At 42.1% G+C, this 21,840-nt stretch overlaps 1 protein-coding gene and 1 long non-coding RNA gene across 13 annotated transcripts in view; both read right to left on the reverse strand.

Moving 5' to 3' along the window:
- Positions 1-4,728: 4,728 nt before the first annotated feature.
- LOC311431410 lies at positions 4,729-11,473 on the reverse strand. Its single transcript, XR_014689405.1, has 3 exons — positions 9,099-11,473; positions 7,613-7,772; positions 4,729-5,190 (listed from the first exon to the last, which is right to left on the reverse strand). It is a non-coding gene; the product is annotated as an uncharacterized lncRNA (long non-coding RNA).
- Positions 11,474-13,293: 1,820 nt separating this feature from the next.
- The window catches only part of HIVEP1 (HIVEP zinc finger 1), a 128,826-nt gene continuing 120,279 nt past the window's right edge, over positions 13,294-21,840 (reverse strand). For 8 of the 12 annotated variants that reach the window (XM_084508782.1, XM_084508787.1, XM_084508786.1 and 5 more), the window contains one exon: positions 19,852-21,582. In XM_084508782.1, coding sequence (XP_084364908.1) covers positions 20,413-21,582 — 1,170 coding nt within the window. In that variant the 3' untranslated portion in view covers positions 19,852-20,412. Of the gene's footprint in view, positions 13,845-17,579; positions 17,688-18,330; positions 18,471-19,851; positions 21,583-21,840 lie in introns of those variants that run through there. The other 4 variants (XM_084508781.1, XM_084508779.1, XM_084508780.1 and 1 more) reach the window with 4 other exon arrangements.

A 21,840-nucleotide genomic window follows, 5' to 3' on the forward strand; every position in this document is an offset into this window, starting at 1 on the left:
AAAAGAGAAAGTTTGGCAAATCTTTGAAGGTTATCCATTGAAGTTAGATAACAAACAAACAAAACCAGAACAAAACAAAACAAAAAGAGCTGAGATGCCATGGAGGTAGTCCAGGGGCATCCCAAAGGGTTTGTGTCAACCAGCAGTCGGGAAACTCAAGAGCCAGAAGACATGTGAGATTTGGGGCCCATTCCTGCCGAAGAAGGTTGGCTCATCTTGCTCACCCTCTCCCGGGTTCGAGGTCTACACTGCAACCCTGTGTGTATCTATTCAGATCCCTTGTGCATCCCATTCTCACCCATATTCCTTGTTCCAGGAAGGGTGTCATGGAGCGGCCCTCCACATGTTCCTATTCTTAGACATTATCTAGTTCTTTGAATACAGATGAGCCTTTAGTGTTCACAGCATCTCATGGCAAGTTTCTATGGTTAACTTGTATTTGGTATTAAAGAAATATCATTTAGCTCATTTCAAATCTGCTGCACGATAATTTCATTATGATCCTTAGTTTCTGTCAAGGAAGGTCATTCTGCACTGTATAGATGCCTGCCAAAGCCCTGCATTTGTCCCTATAGTGGCAGTGTTTTCCCTTTTTTCTGCATTGGTGTAAGCCAGCAGTAACACAGTGAACTCTACAGAGGCCAGGCAGGAAGCACAGGAGAGAATATAGCACTGTGGTTCCTTAATGCAAGCTCTGGCTTTAGGGCTCATAATGTGGCCCTAAATCAACACAAAGGATTTCCTTATGTTACATCTAAAGCTATTTAGTGCCATTAGTAGCAGAGCAATAAACCAGTGATCCTTTCCCTCCAGTCCAGAAGGAAGAGATAACAGGGACCTAAAAGCTAAATTCACTTTTCAGCTTCATCAGAATATTGTTTCTGCCATGGATGTTTTCTGAGCATTGGTTTTAGAATTGTTCATATTTATATCCCAAACGTTCATGCTCACCCAGAAACTCAATGAATTCAGGGAAAACAACTGGTCTCTGAACAGCTGTTAGTTTGGTTTTGAGTGTTTCAGAGGTTCTTTTTAAAATAATAAAATTCCATAAGAACTGCTACTGCAGCACTTTTTTTTTTTTTTTTTTTTTTTTTTTTTCCAAGGGGAAGTTATGCAAGGCCTGCTGGATGATATCAGCACATCTGGACAGCTTGGAGACCAGTGAGCTTCAAGGGAAGGGGTGACAAACAGAGAAGAATTTCTGGTTTTTCTCAGCTTGGGGCAGGTAGGGGAGTCCTGGAGAGAGAACTGCAGCCCCCACCACTCCCAGGAGGGCCTTGCCTGGCTCTGCTCTCCAGAAGGTCACTGCATTTGGCACCCATCACAGACAGCAAATAACTACTGATTGCTGCAGTGGGAAGTGCAAGGCCAAGTGATTTCTTTTGTGTTTCCAGCCCTAAATGCTTACACCATAGCTATGGATTGTATTTATGTTCTTGGGGATCTGCAGAGGGAGGTTTCCTCCCTGCCTCTTGCCTAAGAAGTATTGCACAACAGGCAGGTGCTGGATGCCTTGAAACAGCTTTTGCTCAGTCCCGCTTACAAGAAAGCAGTGGCTTTAGGGGGCTGCCAGCTTCAGGATGCTCTGGGATACAGGCATACTGGGATACAAGATGGGATACAGGATACTGGGATACAAGATGCAGGCAGAGTGGAGCCTGCTGTGGTTGCCACACCTCACAGCCACCACTTGGCAATCACATCCTTTCAGTACCTCCAAATGCAAGTCAGGGCAAGAGTTTCTTGCTTTTTAATTTAGACCATTGTTCCTGGAAAGGCTGCATAAGAAAAAAAATAGCTTTGGTTTAAGCTTCTGCACACATCTTCATGATATAACTAGTTTTCAATAGAGCCACCTCTTAAAAACATAATTAGACGTCAAATATTAATGGACAGTATATGTCTTCAAATGTAATTAAAAGAGCTGATACAAACTGCTTCAGTCCAGAAAGTTCCTGTGCTTGGCTCAACTTACAGGGCTGGTCATTATTCTCAGTTGCTTAAATCATGTGGATTCATAATCCTCTGTAATAGAAAAATCAATGCTGGAGTGCTTTGCTTGTGTAAGAACGTACATTAGTGAGGTTGGAGTGCCTCTTCAATGGGATAATACCAAGCAGTTAAAATATGTACAGAGAGCCTCCTGAATTCATTATGAATTGATTTTCATTCTTTTAATATTCTTGCTAACAAAGAAATTCCTATATAACACACTGGCCTTTTTCTCTGTTGGTTCATCTCCTCCTTGGTTTCGGGGCTTGGTGCTCTCCCCCTGATTCCCCCAAACTTGCAGAGAGAATTGCAGAAGGAACAGTCTGCTTACCAGCCCTGCATTCATGCCTTGTAGAAACTTGGCATTAAGGTATCCACAGTTAGAAAACAGAAGTAAGAAAACAGAAGAAAATGGCAAATATCCCTTGCAATGAAAATAAGAATTATTACCAGCGTGACAACAATCTGCCCCTTCTTTCTCTGGTGGCTTCAGCTGGTCTGTCCTGGGCAAATGGGAGCTGGCTTCTCCCCTGCCTGTGCGTACATCTGTAACATCTCCTATGGGGTTTTCCAGACTGCTTTCTGGGGGGTAGGGAGGATTGAAGTGGTTTGGCAGATGTTGGAGAGGCAAATAATTTCACCCACTTTGTGACACGAGGACTTTAGGAAGAGATGATGGTGATTCATGGTCTCACTTAAAGGATTAACCACATAACTTGAGCCATGTTTTTTAGCTAGGTCTTCTCAGTATTTGTTGTTGTTTTCTGCTTTAACTTAGCAGAATAATCTGTATTTGCAGGTTGTAGCCCATGTTTTTCACCATGAAAATTTTCTAGTACAGCTGCATCATTCACCAGCATTATCTCCTTGTAATCTCTGTCCTCCTGATTCTCCATCAGGAAACAATACATAACGGAGGACTGATCTTCTGTTCTGCTTTTCATAGATTACTATGACTGCACTCTGCCTCAGTTCCTCAGTGTTTCTTACTAAGAGGGCCTAGGAAACTTATTCTGCTCAGTATTTTTTGACTGTGTGCTGAAAATGAGTACCTAAGGTACACATGGACTGCAAGTGTTCTGTGGGACTAGGTCCTAGGTTGCTTATTTATATGTGATTAAATAAAAAATAGACAAAAATATAATTTTTATGCAACAAAATATGTTTTTCATGGGATTGATAGGCATCTTTTCATTAAATTTAATAGCAGTAAGTACATAGGAAGTACAAAAACTGAGAGTCACAGTATCAGATGTTTCAAGTGCAGATGATGAATCCTGATAAAGCGGTGTTTGTTTAAAATCATCATAGAAATTATTATAGACAAAGTCACTAATATATTGGCCCTCTATCCTCTGAGACTGCCAGGTGCTTATGGTGACTTGAATTACAATACAGTACAAAGACTGTATCTGTTATTTTGATTGGTGCTTATAAATAATTTGATGTATTTTTCTGTGTTTTCCCATCTTCCTCTCTCTTCCTCTTCACTTCCTGCCACTTATTGACCTGGGCAGCAGCTTGTGACTTGTACTCAGATCGTGGCTGCCCAGAATCACCCACTGAGCATCCTACCAAAAGCTCTGCTTCGTCCTAGGAGATGAACCATTGCAGGAGCATGCATGACTGTGTTTCAATAAACAAAGAGGTTAGATAAGGTTTCCAGCTGGATGCTGCTCTTCCCACCAGAAACACCCTCTGTCCAAGGTCCAGTTCTGCTGATGCTGTTTTACAACACAGTGCTCTCCCAGGGAGAGGTAGAGGAAGCACTTTGGAGTTTGCTTCTCTCCTACACTCACAGGCAATTCTCGGAAAAGCTTCATAACTTTGGGAATGACACATACTCCTCAAAGCATGATATCTGATCTGGCACCAGTTGTCAGTGCAGAAATCTACATCCTTCTCCACTGCTGCCAGTATGTGAAAGTGGTTGCTTGGGCAGACCTCTTTTTTCCTCAGTCAATATAATACAGCATAAGTGATGACAACTTATGCAAGTAGTCTTCCTAGTACAAGGGATTTTTTTCTAAATAAGATATGGAGATGCATCATTTTGGGCCTCTGTTCTTTGGAAACTGCTCATGTACTTTACCCTTAATGAGCAGGCTGGGGAGTTTTTCCCCACCTCTATCTTAATATAAAGAAAATGTTTAAGACAGCCTTTTCCTTTTTGTTGATCCATAAAGCACTGTGTTTGCATTTTCGAAATCATGCCCACATCAAATTATTTTTATCATCACATTGTTCTCCCTGTGGAATTTGTTAACATGTTGCTGGCTATTTTCATCCTTCACATGAAAATGAATCTTCTGGGTATCACAGAGCTCAGTTATTATGGTTTATTTATTTATTTATTTATTTTGTTTTGTTTTGTTTTTGATGAAAGACTTAAATTGCATCTGAGAAATACAAATTACAGGGCCTAATGTTCCCCCAGAGATTTTAATTTAATACACAAAAGGAGCTGCTCACTCCCTACTGAGGTCATTACATGGAAGTATTTTTTCTGTTGAACAGAGTAATTTGGACCACTGGAGATTGTTTCCCCCCACCCTCTCTCTCAAAAATGGATGGGTCAATATTGGCTACCTCAGAAAGCTTGTGAGTGATCATGCCTAAGATGAATTTTGTTGTTGCTTCTATACAGAACAAAGAACCTGTGAGAGCCCTTGTCCATTGCAGGCATTGGCAGGGTGGTGGCCTCTCCTTTCACCGCTACAATATGGGACTGGAGGAAATTGTGCGTGTCCAGGTGTTCAGAAACCTGAATGCTCAAACAACGGTGCCAGCCTCTTCTCTCTGCACCACACAACCCATTCAGGAGGCAAAAAGCCCTCAGTGGGTAAGCAAGGAAGAGGGTGTTGTTGTCACAGGAGGGTATCCATGACATAGGTCCCTCAAGGGATTCATAATCAGCTGCCGTTGGACGATGTTATGGAGTTGATCCAATCCATCTACTTTTCCCAGTGATTCCTCTGTGGAGATGTGAACTTTTGGGCCAGGCAGGCTAAGGTGGAGTCAAAGTCCCCACATACCGTTTGACTCCAGGATAAACAACCATGCTGAGGTCACCCCCAAGTTGCGGCAGCACAGGAATCAGCGGGATGTCATCAGGTCAGGCTGCAGGTCAGGGAAGTTGATTCCACCACGGTCCCTGCTACAGCCCTATTAACTTCCGTGGCTCAGTTCCTATGCCTGGTTAAAATTTAAACGCTTGTGTAAGTGGTTTGCTGAACCAGTGCCAGCAAGAGCAATGTCTTGCAGGACTGAGCACATTAATTCTCACTCTTGAAGAGAAGTAGGGGGGAAACAGATGAGCCAGAAAACTAAACAGCTTCAGATTGTTTGATCCAATGAGAAGGGCAAATTCCAAAGCAGAGGAACCCTCATGCACTTTGTAAAAAAAGGAAAAAGAGAGAGAGAGAGAGCGAGCGTGTGCTACAACTGTGCTTTGGGCTGTGGTAACGATAACTTTGTATGAATGTGGGATATTTTTGCATGCCAGAGAGAGCCAAGACATTATTCATCATGCTGGTTTGTCAGGCATAGATTATGTGCATCACTAGTGTGAAATTCTGCCTCTTATTTCTAACTTGAGAAAAACTTTCCAAATGTTCATGTAATTTTTTTTCCCCCAATTTCACATTGAAGAAGAAAGCACTCAGGAGAATGGGTAGCTAGGAGGCATGCTTGTTCCCCAAGTGCTACTAAACTTATTTGATGGAAACAGACGATAACAAGTATACTAAAAACAAACAAAAAATGCCTCAAACAAAAGCAATATACTTCCAAAACAAGGCTCCCAGCTGCACCAGTCTTACCCATTGGGAAGAGGATGTGAGAACAAATACAAAACACTTGTTAGTCCTGTCACTTAACTGCACACCTGGAAAGTGCTCAGATCTGATGGTTGTGATGATGACACTGGAAGACCCTATGCAGAACACAAATGCTGAGCTACTAAAAAGGCTTTCAAAACAGCATAGATGGAGCCATTATTTTTCCCCAAGGTTTTAGACACTGAATTCTTTCAGAAGCTATTTAATTATTTTGTTTTATTTTTGCTCTTTCTGTATGGGAAAGATTAGTAAAAGTGCTGTTCATTTTGACAAGGTTCCTCAGGGAAACCTCCAGACAAAATAGCAGTAATTACTTACCCACATAACTCACCAAGTAAAATAGCAGAGGAAATAAAAGGGTAATAACAGGGGAAGATTATCTTTTAAAAGCAAATGCTTGATACCAATATACAGTGAATATATTTAATGTCATAAACATAGGCTTACATAGGGAAGACATGAGAAAATATTGGGAACAAAGAGACTCTTATAGCTTAAGCAAATTTAAGACTGGCAAGTGTAAGAAGATGGGGGGAACCTATTAGGGATGGTCTCATGGTCCTGATGAAGACTTAATTTTTGGACCCGCAGCTTTATATTTCTTGCAGAGGCTGCGCTGCCAAAGCACTTCGTAACCTGAGGGCCTGCCTGGCCTTCTTTCTCCTTAGAGGGAGACAGTTGAAGCAGAAACCCATATACATAAACATACATGTAGCTCCAGCGTGACCTTGTTTACAGAGAGAGGGGTCATAAAGTCCCACTTCCTTGAATACGCAAGGACTTCATGTCCTTCCTTCTGAAATACCCAGGCCAGCCAGCCCCTGAGATCTTGCCCCACACAGTCCCACCTTTCCTCCTACCCCCAGGCGCCACTCCTGGCTCTGACAACCCAGGCACAACAAAGCCAGCATTTCAGGCCTCTACCTCCCACTGTGGTCCTGTCCTTGCAGGCCTGTCCCCATGCCCCAGCCTTGTGTTGCTGCCTGGTTGAGCTTGGCCAGGGCTCCTGCAAAGCCTAGGAGATGCTACCCACCAGAAGGAAAGAGGAATCCCTCCAGCAGTTATAATATATTTGCAACAGATCTTCCTTTACGCCTCCAGTATTAAGGAATAATCTAGGTTTTTAACTCTTGTTAAGAGACCACAGTGTCTGTGACTGCAAAACTCAATAGTATTTTCTTTCCTATAAATTTTCTGATCCTTCTGGACCCTGAAGCTTCAAAGACTCACACATATTGCTGAGTTTTGGTCTTAACAGCAGTGAATTGTCCCTTTGACTTGACATACACCTGATTGTATGGCTTGTAGTTTACTTGGTGATCATCCCCCCAGTCTCTTGGTGGCATCCCTTGTAGTGTGTCGAGGACATAAATCATTGCAGGCTTCAGGCTTGGGATAGAAACTAGCTCCTTGAAAATGTGTTGAAAATACTCAGCTAGGAATACTGGTGACAAATGGAGTAGCACAAGAGTATTAGCAGGTCAGGGTCCAACATACCCACCTCAGGTGGTACCCGTCCTTCTCCCCAGGACTGACAGAGACTGTGATCTTTAAAGTAAGCTTGAGTCCCATAAGTTCATCAATTTTAAGCCATGGGGACAACTATGACTGTCTCCTCTGTCTTTCGTTTAGTACAGACCAAAGCACCTCCCTCAACAACTTTTGCACCAAGCTCAGAAGTTCTGATTGAGCCACGGAGAAAGATATCCAAATATTGACATAAACTAAGAGGAATGGGGAACATCCCATATTAAACTGTTCTCATATCAGCTACATACCTTCATTTGCCTTCTATCTTTATAGCAAAACACACCTCCAACAAGCTTACAACTTCTTCATTTTGCTTCTTTGCTCTTTGCCAGATGAAATGGCCCTTTCCCCTTAGAAACGTTCATCTAATTTATTTGCAGAGTGAGCAAGCCTCCTCTTAGGCACCTCCTGGGGGGGAAAAAAAAAAAAAAAAAAAAAAAACCAACTCCACCCTCATATAGGCTTTTCTAAATACTTCTGATAATAGCTTGGTTTTCCAAACTATCAACAGATATTCTTTACTTCCCTCTACTCTTAGCTAGATTACTATTTTGTTGCTAAAATCTTCTTTCTTTTCAGTTTCCTACTATTTGAGTTTACTGTGAGAAACCCCAGGGAGCTGAAAAGAGCCTTTTGAAGGAGACAGCAACCATTTAGGTTGTATGTGATGGTTTTGATAGATGAGCCTGGCATACCAGGTACATACCAGGTGCCTATCTTGATCAATGATCTTCAGCTGAGGCTCTGATGCACAGCCCCATCTGCACTGGTCATAGCTGTGCTCCTGCCTGGCCACTGACCACAGTGATCCAGACCCTGACTCATGGGCTAATGACTTGGCTTAGCTGGGACCTGCCTGGCCACTGTGGGCTTGCCTGGAGATCTGGACTCTGGGCTGCCCCTAGTTATGGCCCTGCTATCCCTGCTTGGGGCTGCAAGACCGTGCCCTTCGTCCATCAGCCAGGCCCTGCCCACCTGCTCCCTGTTACAGTTGAAAGAAAAATCTGTAGAGCAGAAAGTGTTTGGCTTTGAGTGGATCAACTGTTGAGAGGCAGAGAGACATTGTAAGTGCATTGTGGGCACAATGCTGAGACACTGCCACTGCTTTAAAAAAAAAAAAAAGAAAAAAAAAAAAAAGGTGAGAAAACATAAAAAGCAATTAACTTTTTGAATAGACATTCTGATTCCTAATTTTTCAAAATGAAATAACGTTTTTACTGCTTTGTTTGTACTAATCCCAATCCTCCATGCAGAATGGCACATGTGCTCTGCTATTCACTGTCTGAAGAGAGAACAAAAAATTAAGTTCAGTGCTGTTGGTCATAAACAATGAGGATTTGAACACAAAAGCAGAGATTTTCACTGGCATATTTTAACTCTATAGAGAAATGTATTTTAGAGGGTGATAGGATACAGAAATCTGAACTAAAAATCCCTTTTGGAAAACATCTGCAGTCCAAAGTGGAAGAGAAAAAAGGTGGCAATGAATCCATTAAAGAAATAGGTGACATTTTTCTTTTGGGTTGGTTACAGCTCATCTTGTGTGTTACAGAAGTTTTGGCAGATCTGTTCAAAAGAGCAGAGGCACCCCAACAACCAGGAGAAGAAAGAAAAAACAATTATGAGAGGAATGTGCTGTACAGAAAGAAACAGAAGAAAAGCCGGAGGCACCATCACTTTTATGATGAGCAGCTGTAGGATCACCTGCCTAGGCAACAGCAGTATGAAGCTCACCTCCTTGAGATGCAGCCGATATAGCAGGGGAAGACTGTGATGAGGCCCAGCAACCCAGTAGGTAGCAAACAGCCTTGCAGATGGTCTTCTCTGTTCTTTTAACCATTGGAAGTATCCTGAGCAGCTGTGAGTTCACTTACCAACCATTACCAACAGAGGTAGAAATCTTCCATGGGTATCAAAACCTGAAATTAAGGAGCTGGTCCACTATGAGATGTAAGAAAGGGAAGTACAGGGCAATTGAATTACATAGAGAGGATTCCCTGTGAGACAGGGGCTGATCTACATTAGACCCCAGGTTTCTTGTCATGCTGTGCTGCTGGAATTGGGGCTGCTTTGGTCCTGGTGGCCCTGCTACCACACCTCCTCAGTGGGAAGGGCCCTGCAGCATGTGCCCCAGAAAACAGCTTGGCTCTGTATCTGATGAACTAACTCTCACAAACGCTATAGCAAAAAAGCTGTGCTCTAAGATGCCTAGGATACATTTCTGGGGGTCTTTGCAAGGTCAGAGATAACTGAGATTTTTGGTTAAAATTTGGCAAAAAGTCCCCTGATTTGAAGGAATTAAACTCTGTATGAGAGAGACCCCTTCCAGAAAAGTAGGAAAAGGAACAGCAAGAGGAAATGGGAACAGGAGGAGGTAGGGAATAACCTCAATTAGTAGGAGCAGTGTTCTGTGAGCTCTGACTGCACAGGTGGAAGGCAGCAGAGTCCTCAGCTAACAAAATTCAAATCAGCCAACTGCCAGCTCCCAAAGCAGCTGCAGATGAAATCTGCCTTTTGTCACTTTGCCCAAAATCTTCCTCCAGGCACAGACAACTTGGCTCTTCATGAATCCAAACTACGCTGAATGGATAGCAGCACTTCCAGCGCTCCAACCTCCAGAATATGGATTAGAGAGCTAACTTGACGTTGATGGCCAATAAATATTACATGTGAAACTGAGCATAAAGCAAGTAGCTGGAGTCAGGTTGGTGCTCCTGAGCACAAGGATTCTCACTACATGTTGTAGTGAAAAATCTGCATGTTTGTGTGAGCCTGTCCTGCCACTTCCTCTGACAGCTCTGTGCTAATGGAAGGTAACTGTCCAGAGCAGGCTGCTTTTTGGCTCCCTCCCATACTCTGCTTTGGTGCTTTATTGCCCACCACACAACCCACTCATTTCCTGGCCTCTAAGCCCAGTTTAGCTCTGATTTCCAGCTATCGGTGTTTTTGCACTGATGGGCATTTGCTCTGGGCTTTTTGCCTTTCCCAGGCCCCCAGTCCATCAACACCAGGTAATTCCTCTTCACTGGTCACACATCCCACGTTTAGCTGTAAACTCCTCTCTGAGACCAGGAGAGAAGCATGTCCTCCCTCCTCCCCTAACCTCTTTGCTGACATGACTAACTCCACATGGTGCTTCTCACGCTGGAAATCTGCTCTCCATGAGGTCTGAAATTATCCCTCAAATAACCAGAGGAGAGAAAGACTATACAGGCTCATTTTGACTTGCATAAACCAAAACAGCAGCCTGCTGATTTTTAAAATAGAGCTATCAGTTTTCCACACAGCCATCCCGCCTGATTTAATGAGCCATTCCATTCAAATACCTCAGATTAACATGTTTATGTATTTGTTTGCCTAGCTGGGCTCCCTAATAAGCATGCCTTCAGTTCAGGTGCTCTCAGCAGACTGTGCTCTGCCAGGCTGCAGGAAGCCCTCCATTCTTTGCAGCTGCATTGAGCAGGACTGTGGATGAATTGGAGGTTTTCCTACAGAACCCATTAACACCTTGTCCTTGTTCTTAGCGGTTTTGTTTTGCCGTCTGAGCTGAAGATCGTAGCAGGATTACTCAGGTGCCAAGGCTAGGCTAAGATGTTATGCTAAACTAGGATGTGGCTAGGAAGGCTGATGTCAGAGATGTGCAGGGCCCTGACAGGCTTGGGAGTTATCCTTAGAAGAGTGACAGACAGTGAGCTGATTGTGCACAGTTTTGCACTGTTTTCATTTGTCACAAGGGCCGCTGACAAGCCAACGCCATCCTTGCAAGAAAAGGAATGCCTGATTTGGTCTCTTGACTCTTTGATGAAGCCTTTTTCTGCTGTCAGGCTCAGTTCTGTGACTGTTGCCAGATCTGCACACAGAGTCTTCTCCTTTTTTGCCCTTGCTGGCTAAACTTGATATTCAATTGAATTAACAGCTGGAAATGCATAGGCAGGGAAAATCTGCCTATCTCCTGTACCTATGTTGTTGAAAGCCTCCTGTGTAATTGGATTAGCACTTAAATGTTGTGTGACAAAGATTTATGTCCCAGGTTTTGTAAACGTTCTCAAGGAGAAAAAAAAATCACTTGTCAAACTTCTTTCTGTATCATTTGGGGACAATCATAGTATCACCAGATTAATTACAGTGTTTCTACAATGCTCTCCTCTGATTCTACTATTAAAACACAGCAGAAATCAGAGTTTGTTTTGACCTTTATTCACAGCCTCCTGTTAAAGTGACTTTCACAACAGTTTGTCACATTTTATTTGTACTTTAATTTTATTATTAACAGATTAATGAAGCTGGTAATAGGTTTCCTGATGTTCCCTTTGGAAACGTGAACTGTGTCCCTTCCTTACATCAATCTGCTGTCAGCAGATGGAAGTACCTTCACAGAACGCTATTAACTGCTACCAGAAGCAATTAGTCAAAATACAAAGTCAGCTTCAAACGGAGAGACTCCGAATTCACTCAGTGTATTAGGAAAAGTGCATTAGGAGGATTTAGTCTTGCCAGAAGACACAAGCAGTAGGTCCTGCAGTAGGCATCTGGGTTAATGACACATAGAAATGCAAATGTATCAGACATTAATTTGCTTGAAGGAGCAATGCCAGCTTAAAAAAAATAAATAAATCATGATCCCATGTCATTAACAGCAACCCCCATTGTGCCAGAAATAGCCACATTCTGTTCTCAGATATTGTCCCTGCTACAACCTTAAAAATTAATGTGTGGAATCCTGGCCATCCCGCAGGCAGAAGGAGACTGCTCCTGACCACCATGAGACCAGGTTTTATCTTGGTTTGGCCAGAAAATGAGTTATTTTAAAAGTATTCTCCCTCATCTTCCAAATCACCAAAGTCCAACCCCATCCCAGCTGGCTCCCTTTTTTGTTGGTACCAGAAAGTCACAAGATATTCAACAGGGACATGGGCAAAGTTGGCTCTAGCTTGATTTTTCCATGTTTGGCACCATCATCTTGCAGACAGCTTTATTATCTCACTCCAGTGTGAGGCTGTCAATTGTCATTGTTGCACAAACATTAAACACAAAATTAACTCAGTAAGTGTGCATCCTAATAGGGTGAAGTTGGAGCTGGAACTGCTTTAAGGAATTGGATAGCACCCATTAAAAAGCTAGCAGCCCTCATAGTGTTCACCACTGTCCTGGATGAAATGACAGGGAAGAATTTGGGTGTGATATACTATGTCCACAATGAAGGTTCAAGCATATGCTCTGGCATGCCTAACTGGCACCTACAAACCACCTTCCAGATTGAATAACCCCACTTTTTCTCTCCAGTTGTGGAAAATTATGTTTTTAGTCATTTTCAGTGCATTGCTAATTACAATTGATTACCGGAGCAAAAGACTGACACAATCCACTTGAAGATGTAAGAGCAGCACATTTTATCACCCTTTTATATGAACTTAATGACAGAAAAATGACAGCTCTTTGGTCCTTCATTACAGCTATTTCCACTAACAGGAAGAACAACTTCTTAGAAAAACAGTACATTGTCCAAATGCTCCCACAAAACCAGTCTCTCTCACTATCCAAACACATTGTCTGCCATCTTAAATCAAGCACAACTCTTATTCTTAAACAAAAGGATTAAAAGGCACCCATTAAAAGGGGAGGTCAAAATTCAATTAAAAAAAAAAAAAAAAGAGGTTCAAAATTGTAAAAGAATAATTATTTGTGCAATCCTTTAGGTAAAACACACTGCTGAAATAAAGACTTTAATTGACTTGTCAGCTCAAAATTGTGTTCAAAGATTATGAAGGTAGAAGAGACTATTAAAATAATCTAGTTTGACCTCACAACCTTAAGTTTTGGTATTTCACTGGTACAGATTTATTTTCAGTTGTTTGCATAGGTTAAAAAAAAATGAATAAAACCATCAAGAACACAACAGACTGCATAAACTTGAAACAAAGAGACCACATGCTTTCACGTTCCTTTAATTTGTGTGTTTGTTGGCAAGGCTCAATACTTAAATGCTTAGTAGTACCAAGTCCTCTGCTGATGCTGGTAGCACTGCTCTGCTGAAGCTTGCAGATGTCATTCTCCATCAGGTGGGGATCTAGCCTAAAGAGTTTCCAAATGTGAGGAAGAACTAAGTACAAAACTGCAAATACTTAGAAAAGGTAATTTATAGAAAACTCTGGGTAAACTAAACAACTTCTGAAGTGTCTCTTTTTTTTTCCTTTCTACTGTTTCTTGTATAACAAGGGCTTAGTGTTGTGTTGACCATGCCAGTTTTCAGGGGCACACGAGAGAAAAACTGGGATGCATTTCTTTGTGTGTATCTTTGCTAATCTGTTTGCGCTGTCTCATGTCTTCATACCTAATACATCCTGGGTCTTTGATCTGAGGTGGAGGACATATCCAGGTGGAACGATGATTCACAGGAGAACAGGGTATCCACAGGGGAGCCACTTACCTAGTCCAACAGAACTAATCAGCATTAGGTGTGTGAGCTCTTGCTCTGAAACACTGTAAATAAGAGAGAGTCATAGATGATTATAGATAAGGGAATAAACAAAGAAACACAACTGAAACCTCCAAGCCTCAAAAATGGCTTCTTAACTGCCCACTTGACCTATTGGATGAGCAAAACTCTCTGGTGTCCAGACTAAAACGTTGATTTCTGTTTTGCAAAGAGCCACTCTTTCAACATTTGCTTCTGCTCTGGCTCCTGGATTGTTTTTGCAAATCAGAGACACACCTAACGCTGCACAATGGGGCTGAAACACAGGATGCTGCCTTCCTGTGCCTGGGCGCAGTGCAGTGCTCCCCCGGCTTGCTGTCTTGCAGCCTGGATGCACTCTCCTTTCTTGTACCACAGCTACATTTCTGCCAGCAAGTGCCTGCAGCTGGGTGACGGAAAAGAGGTGTAGCTCAGTCGGTGCCCACTTACTGCAGGCACCACCTCCCTTACTACGCAGACCCTGGCTGACAAGGAGAACTTGCACAGCACTAACGTGCTTCAGCCTCCCATGAGAAGTTGGAGGCTGCATACTTCCAGATGTTGGGACCAGATTTTCAGAAGTCTTTTAGAACTGTTCTGAAAAAGGCTGCCACTGCACCTGCATGATGCCTGGTACTTCCTGACAAGGGGAAAATCACAGCTGGTGCATGGTGGCCCTGTGTTCCTGGGAGCTGGTGGATGTACACGGCAATGCTACTCCCTTGCTTGCTGGTCCCTGCCTTGCACATGCTTCCTTTTATTAGACAGCTGCTATCTACAGGATACAACTGGCACCTCTGCTACATAACATTTTATTTCTTAGAAGGAGAAATCCAGTTGTAAGGTATTTGGGGACCAACAAATGCCCTGCAGCTGGTTCTAAAGCACAAGAGGGATGTTTTAACCATCTAACTTAACAAAAAGAGGGTATGCTAGAGGTTTTGAATTTACAAACAGCTTTCAGCTGGCCTATTGCCAGCATAAATGCTTCATGCATGGTAACGGATTTCCAATAACCTACCGAGCACAGCCACAAAACCAAACTGGTCTTAATATTTGACCTTATTGTGGGGAAAACAAACCTACTACTAAAGAAAACCAAGCATGCCTGGCCAGCTGACTGATCTTAGGACAAGCTTTCTTTCCATGATTGAAACTTAGGAATGTAAAGCCTCATCATCTTTCAGCTAGTATGGTTTCCTTAGGTCTAACATGGAATATCTGCAAATAACCACCCACCTCCTAACATGTTGAGTAGTCTGGTCTGTGTAGAGAGGAGAAGTGGAGGAGCAAAGAAAACACCAGTAACATCTTTGCCATGTTTTGTTTTCTTTTTTTTTTTTTTTTTTGATTCAGCACTTTTGAAGCAAAACATGAACATCAAATCAAATAATTACATGCTGTTACATCCTTGTTGCTGTTTGCTCATCCACCCACTGACATTCCACTTAAAGTTATCTAATAATCAGTCTTAAGTATTTTAAAGTAGCCTGTTTTTATCCTTAGCCAACAACAGAGTTAGCAATCCAATGTTATGTTAGCAATCCAAACCTTTGACAGTGGTCTCACATTCAACATAAAACCCATAAATGTTTTTTTCTATGTGATCCAAGTCTCTGGTATTTTTTAAATATAATTGAAAATGGCCATCCATACATATGGTGACCCCATCTAGGCAAAGGAAAATTCCTTAAGACATGACAATTTCAGCCACGTTTTTTAAAGACATTTATAATTTAATATTCACAACTAGAGACTAACCACAACAGTCTACAATGGATGACACCTAGTGTTCATCTTATAAAGCCTTTAAGTATAAAGCCTGAAAGCAATGTAAGGATTCCCTGCTACTGGTCTCAGAAGATCTTTCAAAAGCAACAGAAGCAGGGGCCTGTTGGATAAATTAGCTGAAGGCTATCTTGAGCAAGTACTCCTACTTGTAGATTATTTGATTTCCCTGGCTTATGGCAAGTCACTCATGCTAAAACAGATCTTTTTTTTCTCCTGTTTTGATGAAACCATCCCCATACTAAACATGTGTTTGACAGGCAATTTACAGGTTTAAACAGAAGTGTTTATAAAACCTTGGTGAAGATTATCTTGTAAAAATGAGGGCTTCTGGAAAAAGAAGTATAATTAAATTCATTTTATGTTCAGTTTAAGATACATGTCAGTAAAGTCAAGGCAAGATAAATCTGTTTATTAAGAACCGATATAGAACATGTTTAGTTGAGTGTAAGACACAGTATATGTTTGTTTTTGGGGTTGGCCAGGTGGTGCTCAGCCAAAGTATGCAATCAGAGATGAAATGCATGTGATGTGCCTTTGAATTCGTGTGGGTTCAAAGTGCTGCTCACAGACTTTCTGATGGGGGACTGGCTGATACAGGCCAAATGTGTGCTGCTCTGGCCTCAGGGCATAATTCACATCAACCCAAAAGCTACAGCAAGTTCTTTGAGAACGTGAAAAGTGCAGAAGTGTAAACTAGAACAGTAATTGACACAGCCACAGAAACCCCGCACCTAGCAAGTTTATCTTATTTGAACTACAGCCCAGAGGCTGGGATTTATATCTGGGAATGTAATGCTATATAAACCAAGAGATCTAAGGCCAGTTACAACAAAAGTGGTTGCCTCTGTTTTAGGTCTTGTCCTAAGAAGCAACAGGTAGGCCATGCTGTAGCTTATTAAGCCCAAATGCAGAACGTGGACACATTTAATAAGGTACCTATTCCAAAATCAATGCTGTCACATGGACAGCAAAGGAACAAGTCGCCTTCAAAATCAGATAACCGCCTTACCAACAAACATCATATCCTGCAATGAGAAATCAATTGCAGTCCAAGCTGAAAGAGTAGAGGTACACTCTACTGCCTCATTCTTTTTCTAGGGAGGGCTCTCACAGAAGCTCACCATGCCATGTCCTTAATGTAGCTGTACTTGTGCCCAGACTTTAGGTAGCACCTGCTTACAGCCCCTTGATGAGAACAAGTTGTGTGATGATGCCAGACTGTTCCTGGGTGCACTGAGAAGTGACACTTGCCCTGGCCTTTTCATGTTTGAACAGCTGTGCTTTGTTTGCCAGAGGGTGTCCGACAGTCTTTAAAAATTGATCCCTGAGTAAAACGCCCCTGTGCTATTTACTCCAGTTCAGCTGTGATAATTCACACCATCTGAAGAGCAGCCTAATCCTGCACTGGCAAATCTCTGAGCTATTTGCTACTGACTCAAGCAGAAGAATCCCTGCAGCAAGGGGAGTGTAAGTTTCCTACCACTAATGACTCTAAACAAGAAAACAACGATGCAGTACAAATGGAAAAAAAAAAAAAAGAATTAATTTGGATTGAAAATATACTTGCTAACACAATGTTCTACGTTTGTGTCAATGCAGTTGACACGCAAATCCTCTGTGTGCTGATGTACAGTATAGATGTTGGTTACACACATTATTAAAAGGAGGCAGAAAGGCACTGATGGATGAGAGGTAGGGAGTGTGGCCTTCTCTCCAGTCTGGTCATACTCCTAGATTATTTTTTTTCCTGTTGCCCAATGCTGTAGAGGCATGACAATGAATGCTCATTTTAAAACATATTTGAAGGAAGGGAAACAGTACAATATTCAGGAGGATAAACACCTATCTTCTAGAAAAGTATGATGTCCTCCCACTCCATTTGAAAAAGGAGATATGTACAGCTACCCACTCATCTTCATTGTTAGCAGAGATCCTGCTACAAATAAATTCTTTTATTATTGTTGACTTACCAAACGATACACGTCATAACTTTCCTCATTATGACATAATCTGTTGTCTTGTCATTCCTATTCTTCAAGGTATTGCTTCCATCTGTTGACCTGATGTCTTCAAAACACCTACAAAGAAAAGAGAAACATGTAGATAGTCTGATTCAACAGGTTGAATTTGTCTGCCTCTATGTGCTAGTACAGTATTTCCTGAAATTAAAACTTAGAAAATGAGCACACAAAATTGCTAGTCAAATAAATATTTAAAATGTGTACACAGCAAATCTCCAGAGTTTCTAAATGGTTAGTAAAATCAGGACTTCAGGGCATGTGGAACAGCACTTTCTTTCTCACTGCTTCCTTATAAAATTCAGAGAAATACTAACTCTTGTGATAGCATTAAAATTTTTGGATAGTTTCACATTGCTGTAAACCTTTTTTTGGTCATGCTGTAGACAAACAGGCTCAAATTAATCAGCATAGTTTTAGTTTACAGGTATGCGTCCATTTTAAAGAAGCTAAAACTAATGCAAATTGCTAGAGTTCTGTAACAGTAAGCCTTCACTTAGTTCCACTAGCACAAGTCAGTTGCAGGCTCTCAAAGCATATGTAATTCAGCAATGGGTTTGTTTAACTTTGGCTGGTTGAGGTAATTTCACACATTTAGTATAAATGATAACGATGCAAGACATCTTGACATCACTACACACATATAAAAATAACATAAAAAAGCACAGTGACATTTTACAGTGGTAGCACACAAGACACTCACAACTTTGAAGTCCAATGCTGTGTGGCGCTGAGTACTCTTAACTCTCACTAACTTCAAAGTGCGTTGGGAGCGCATTGTAGTTCAGGTGCTCAGGCCTCATTGAGGCTCCACACAATCAGGAATTATATGAACATTCATGTCTGAAACAAGAGTAATTTCTCCTTTCTAGTACGTGCATTTCTAATTGCTGGACTAGTACAATTCGATGATAATAACAGTAATATAAATGATTTTCTGGTCCTGAAGTGCTCTTTCTGAAAGTTAATAAACTCACTCAACATCGCCTACAGTTTACAACACACTGTAATGGAATAATGTAATGGGTACAACGTGAGTATAGTACAAAAGCCGAAGTAAGGTAGGATCTTGAATATTGCTGTTCTTGCATACAAGTGATATGAGGTATGAATTACCTCTTTGAGCTGGATATGGGAGTTAATCTGTGAACAACACAGCCTAGCTCACATTCAGCTTCATTCCTGATGTTTTCAAGCTTTGCTTCCCACCCTTTTCCTCCAGCTGTTTTATGTGTGCTCATCCTTGTTATTTTCAAAGGTGATGCTGCTTTTAATTTGCATCTTCGAGTTTTCTACTGGAACTTGTTTGTTAAATTGATTTTATAAACTTTTGCAAGAATGCAACGTTAGGGCATAGCAGAAAAAACAACTGGATTTGAAAATTACAGCATGAATCCCAGGTCAATATGAAACTTCCATGGATGTGTGGCCCTACAGCGTGTCAGACTTCTTTCTTGAAGCAGCTGAACACATTAAAAATTTCATGGTAACTTCAAATTGCATTCCAGCTGCATTATTCTGGGATCCATCCATGCCTTGGATGCCCATAATAATGAGTTTGTTGATATAACGGCATGTTAATTGTATGCGTAAAAACTCTATTTCTTTCTTTCTTTCTTTTTTTTTTTTTTTTTTCCCTGAATGAGTAAGACAAAGCCATATTTAGGGAGCAATTAACTTTGTCTAGCTGTAAATGAAGACTACCTGAAATGAAGTCTTATCAGAAGCTGATAGTAATTTGTAATGCAAAATCCTTACTACAGCAAGTGGCATTTTAACTAACATCTTGGCAAGTTTTGCAATTAAGAACACACAAAATTATTATTTTCTTGCTTAACAATATTTTAATTTTGATAAAAAATGGCTTTATAGTTCAAGATTACAAATGAAAAATATTTCATCTTGACCCTCTTGCTATTTTCCCTCAGGGAAGTTTTAAAATTTTCAGTTATGAAGAAGAAAAAATGGGGCAGATGGATGCTCACTGTACAAAAAGTTGAAGGATTCCCTCCCCACTTTATCATCACCGATGTTTTGAAATGGAAGGTTCTCCTCCAAGTGCCTGAAGAACATACTCTTTCTCTTATGGCAGATGAAAATGTGGATATATATACCATCAGCAAATCCTTTCAAGCTGCAAACAATTGGAACGATACTACAATGAATGAATCGAGTGCCTCTCCACCTACTAGGCTGCATCAAGAAGGTACAACGTAAGCAATGGTAAAGTCAGTAAACAAAATTTTACTGTAATATTTCATAACACAGATACTGTATTTCTCTTTGAAGTGTAAAGCTACCGTCTTACACAAGAAAGATGGACAGACCCTTTTCCAAGACTAATATGGATACAATAAATATGGAGTTTTACATACTAGATCTGTACACAGAAACTTTGTCCCACAGCCATAAAAATTTACATTTAACAGTGCAACATATAATTTAATCCTTTATTTATCTGACATAAGATGTTTACTTACTAAACACAAGCAACTACCTGGTTTTAATATACATATTTTATATATATATATTTTATATATATATATTCAACAATCTGTACAAGTTTCTAAACATAAAACTCCAAAAAGGCACAATTGTCTATACAACATGTACAAAAATGGCTGGAGCTGACAAGAAACAACAATTATTGGTCAAGAGTTCATGATTGCACAAATATTAGTAATGAGTTTGTGTCAGAAAAATGTGCTTTAAGGAAAGGAAGGTTTGCAAAGAAACCTGTAAGTGTTATAAAAAAAAAAAAAAGAAACACAATGGAAAACAAAAACTAGGTTGCTATTACAAGTCTATCCTCATCGTCACTGCTGCCATCACTAAACTGCACCGTATTTTGCCTCCGGGGCAATGCTGTTGGCCTGTGTACCTGTCTATCCGGAGAGACAGTTTGATGGACCGGGGACTTGCTCAAAACGTCAGAATTCACCTTTAAGCAGGGCTCTGCCGGAGAAGCCCTTTTGACTTGTACCGAAGAGATGTTGCACTTTGGCTTGACATGGTTTGAGAGGTCAGTCTTTTCAGCATCTGCTTTACCCGGTCTGTTGAGTCTTTCATAGTCACTCGCAGAGGCAGGCTCTGCAAGGCTCTTCCCGCTGTACCGCTGGCCACTGGGGACCACCTGAGGAGAAGCAGCCCTGGCCACCTTGCTGATGGTGGGGAAGCTGGCAGGAACAGGCTCTTGTGGAACGTCATTGGCTTTGCTGCCTGTGGCTGGTGTTTCAGAGGCTCCCTGCCCATCTGTGCTGACCGGACTGACGGAGGGGATGAGGGCGGGCAAGGCGATGTTCAGTATCTGCAAGCCAGGGATGTGTGCCTGAGGGCTGGGGTTGCCCTGGGGGGAAGCGCTGGCAGCCAAAACCTGGAGGCCCACAGCATTCAGAGTAATTCCTGGAGGGTGCATCTGGGGGGCTATGTTCGTATTTGTCAGGCCTAAGACATTCACCGTCTCCATGCTGAGGGGTGGAAGAGGCTGCAGGTTGGGCGTGTTGAGACCCTGGATGCCTGGCACGTTGATCTGTCCGATGGGAATACATGGCACGACGCTGTTCACTTCGGCAACCCCGACAGGATTCGCGGCAGTGCTAGAAGTAGCGCAACCCGCCTCGCCGAGGGCGCCTGTAGTTCTGTGGATTACACCGACAGCGGGAATAGTGAGCTGCACTGGCCCTGCCTGAATTGGCACGAAGGTGGAGTAGGTGGCCAGGCCGGCGGGGACCACTTGAAGACCCCCTACCGGTACCATGCTGTAGGGTGCCTTGGCTTGCTGCTGCGAATGCAGCGGGAGGTGGCTGAAGAGGTGGGTCTGGGGAGTCCTCAACTTGGCAGCACGTGGCGGGCACCTGGGCGGCTTCTCTTCTGGGATTTCAGCATAGGGCGATGCCGCTGTGGTCCGCATGCCCCGGTCTGTGGGTGATGAGGGGGAGCTGGTGGAGGACGTGCTCTGGGAGAGGACAAGAGAGACGCGTTAACAGGATGGCCACTACTACCCTTGCAGTTACATGGAAATGTGAGGTAGCTTGGCATGCTGCCCACCCTCTCGCACTCCCTTTTAGAAAAAAACAACAAGAAACTGGTTCAGAGTAAATGCTGCCCAGCTTGAACAATGAACTAATTTCCTTCCTTTATTTTTTCAACTCCTTCCTCACCCACTAATTGAATTTTCCTCTCACAATTACCCTGGCTCATTTCTCTTGAGCAC

Source organism: Aythya ferina (assembly GCF_964211825.1).
Source record: "Aythya ferina genome assembly, chromosome: 2".
Lineage (NCBI taxonomy): Eukaryota > Metazoa > Chordata > Aves > Anseriformes > Anatidae > Aythya > Aythya ferina.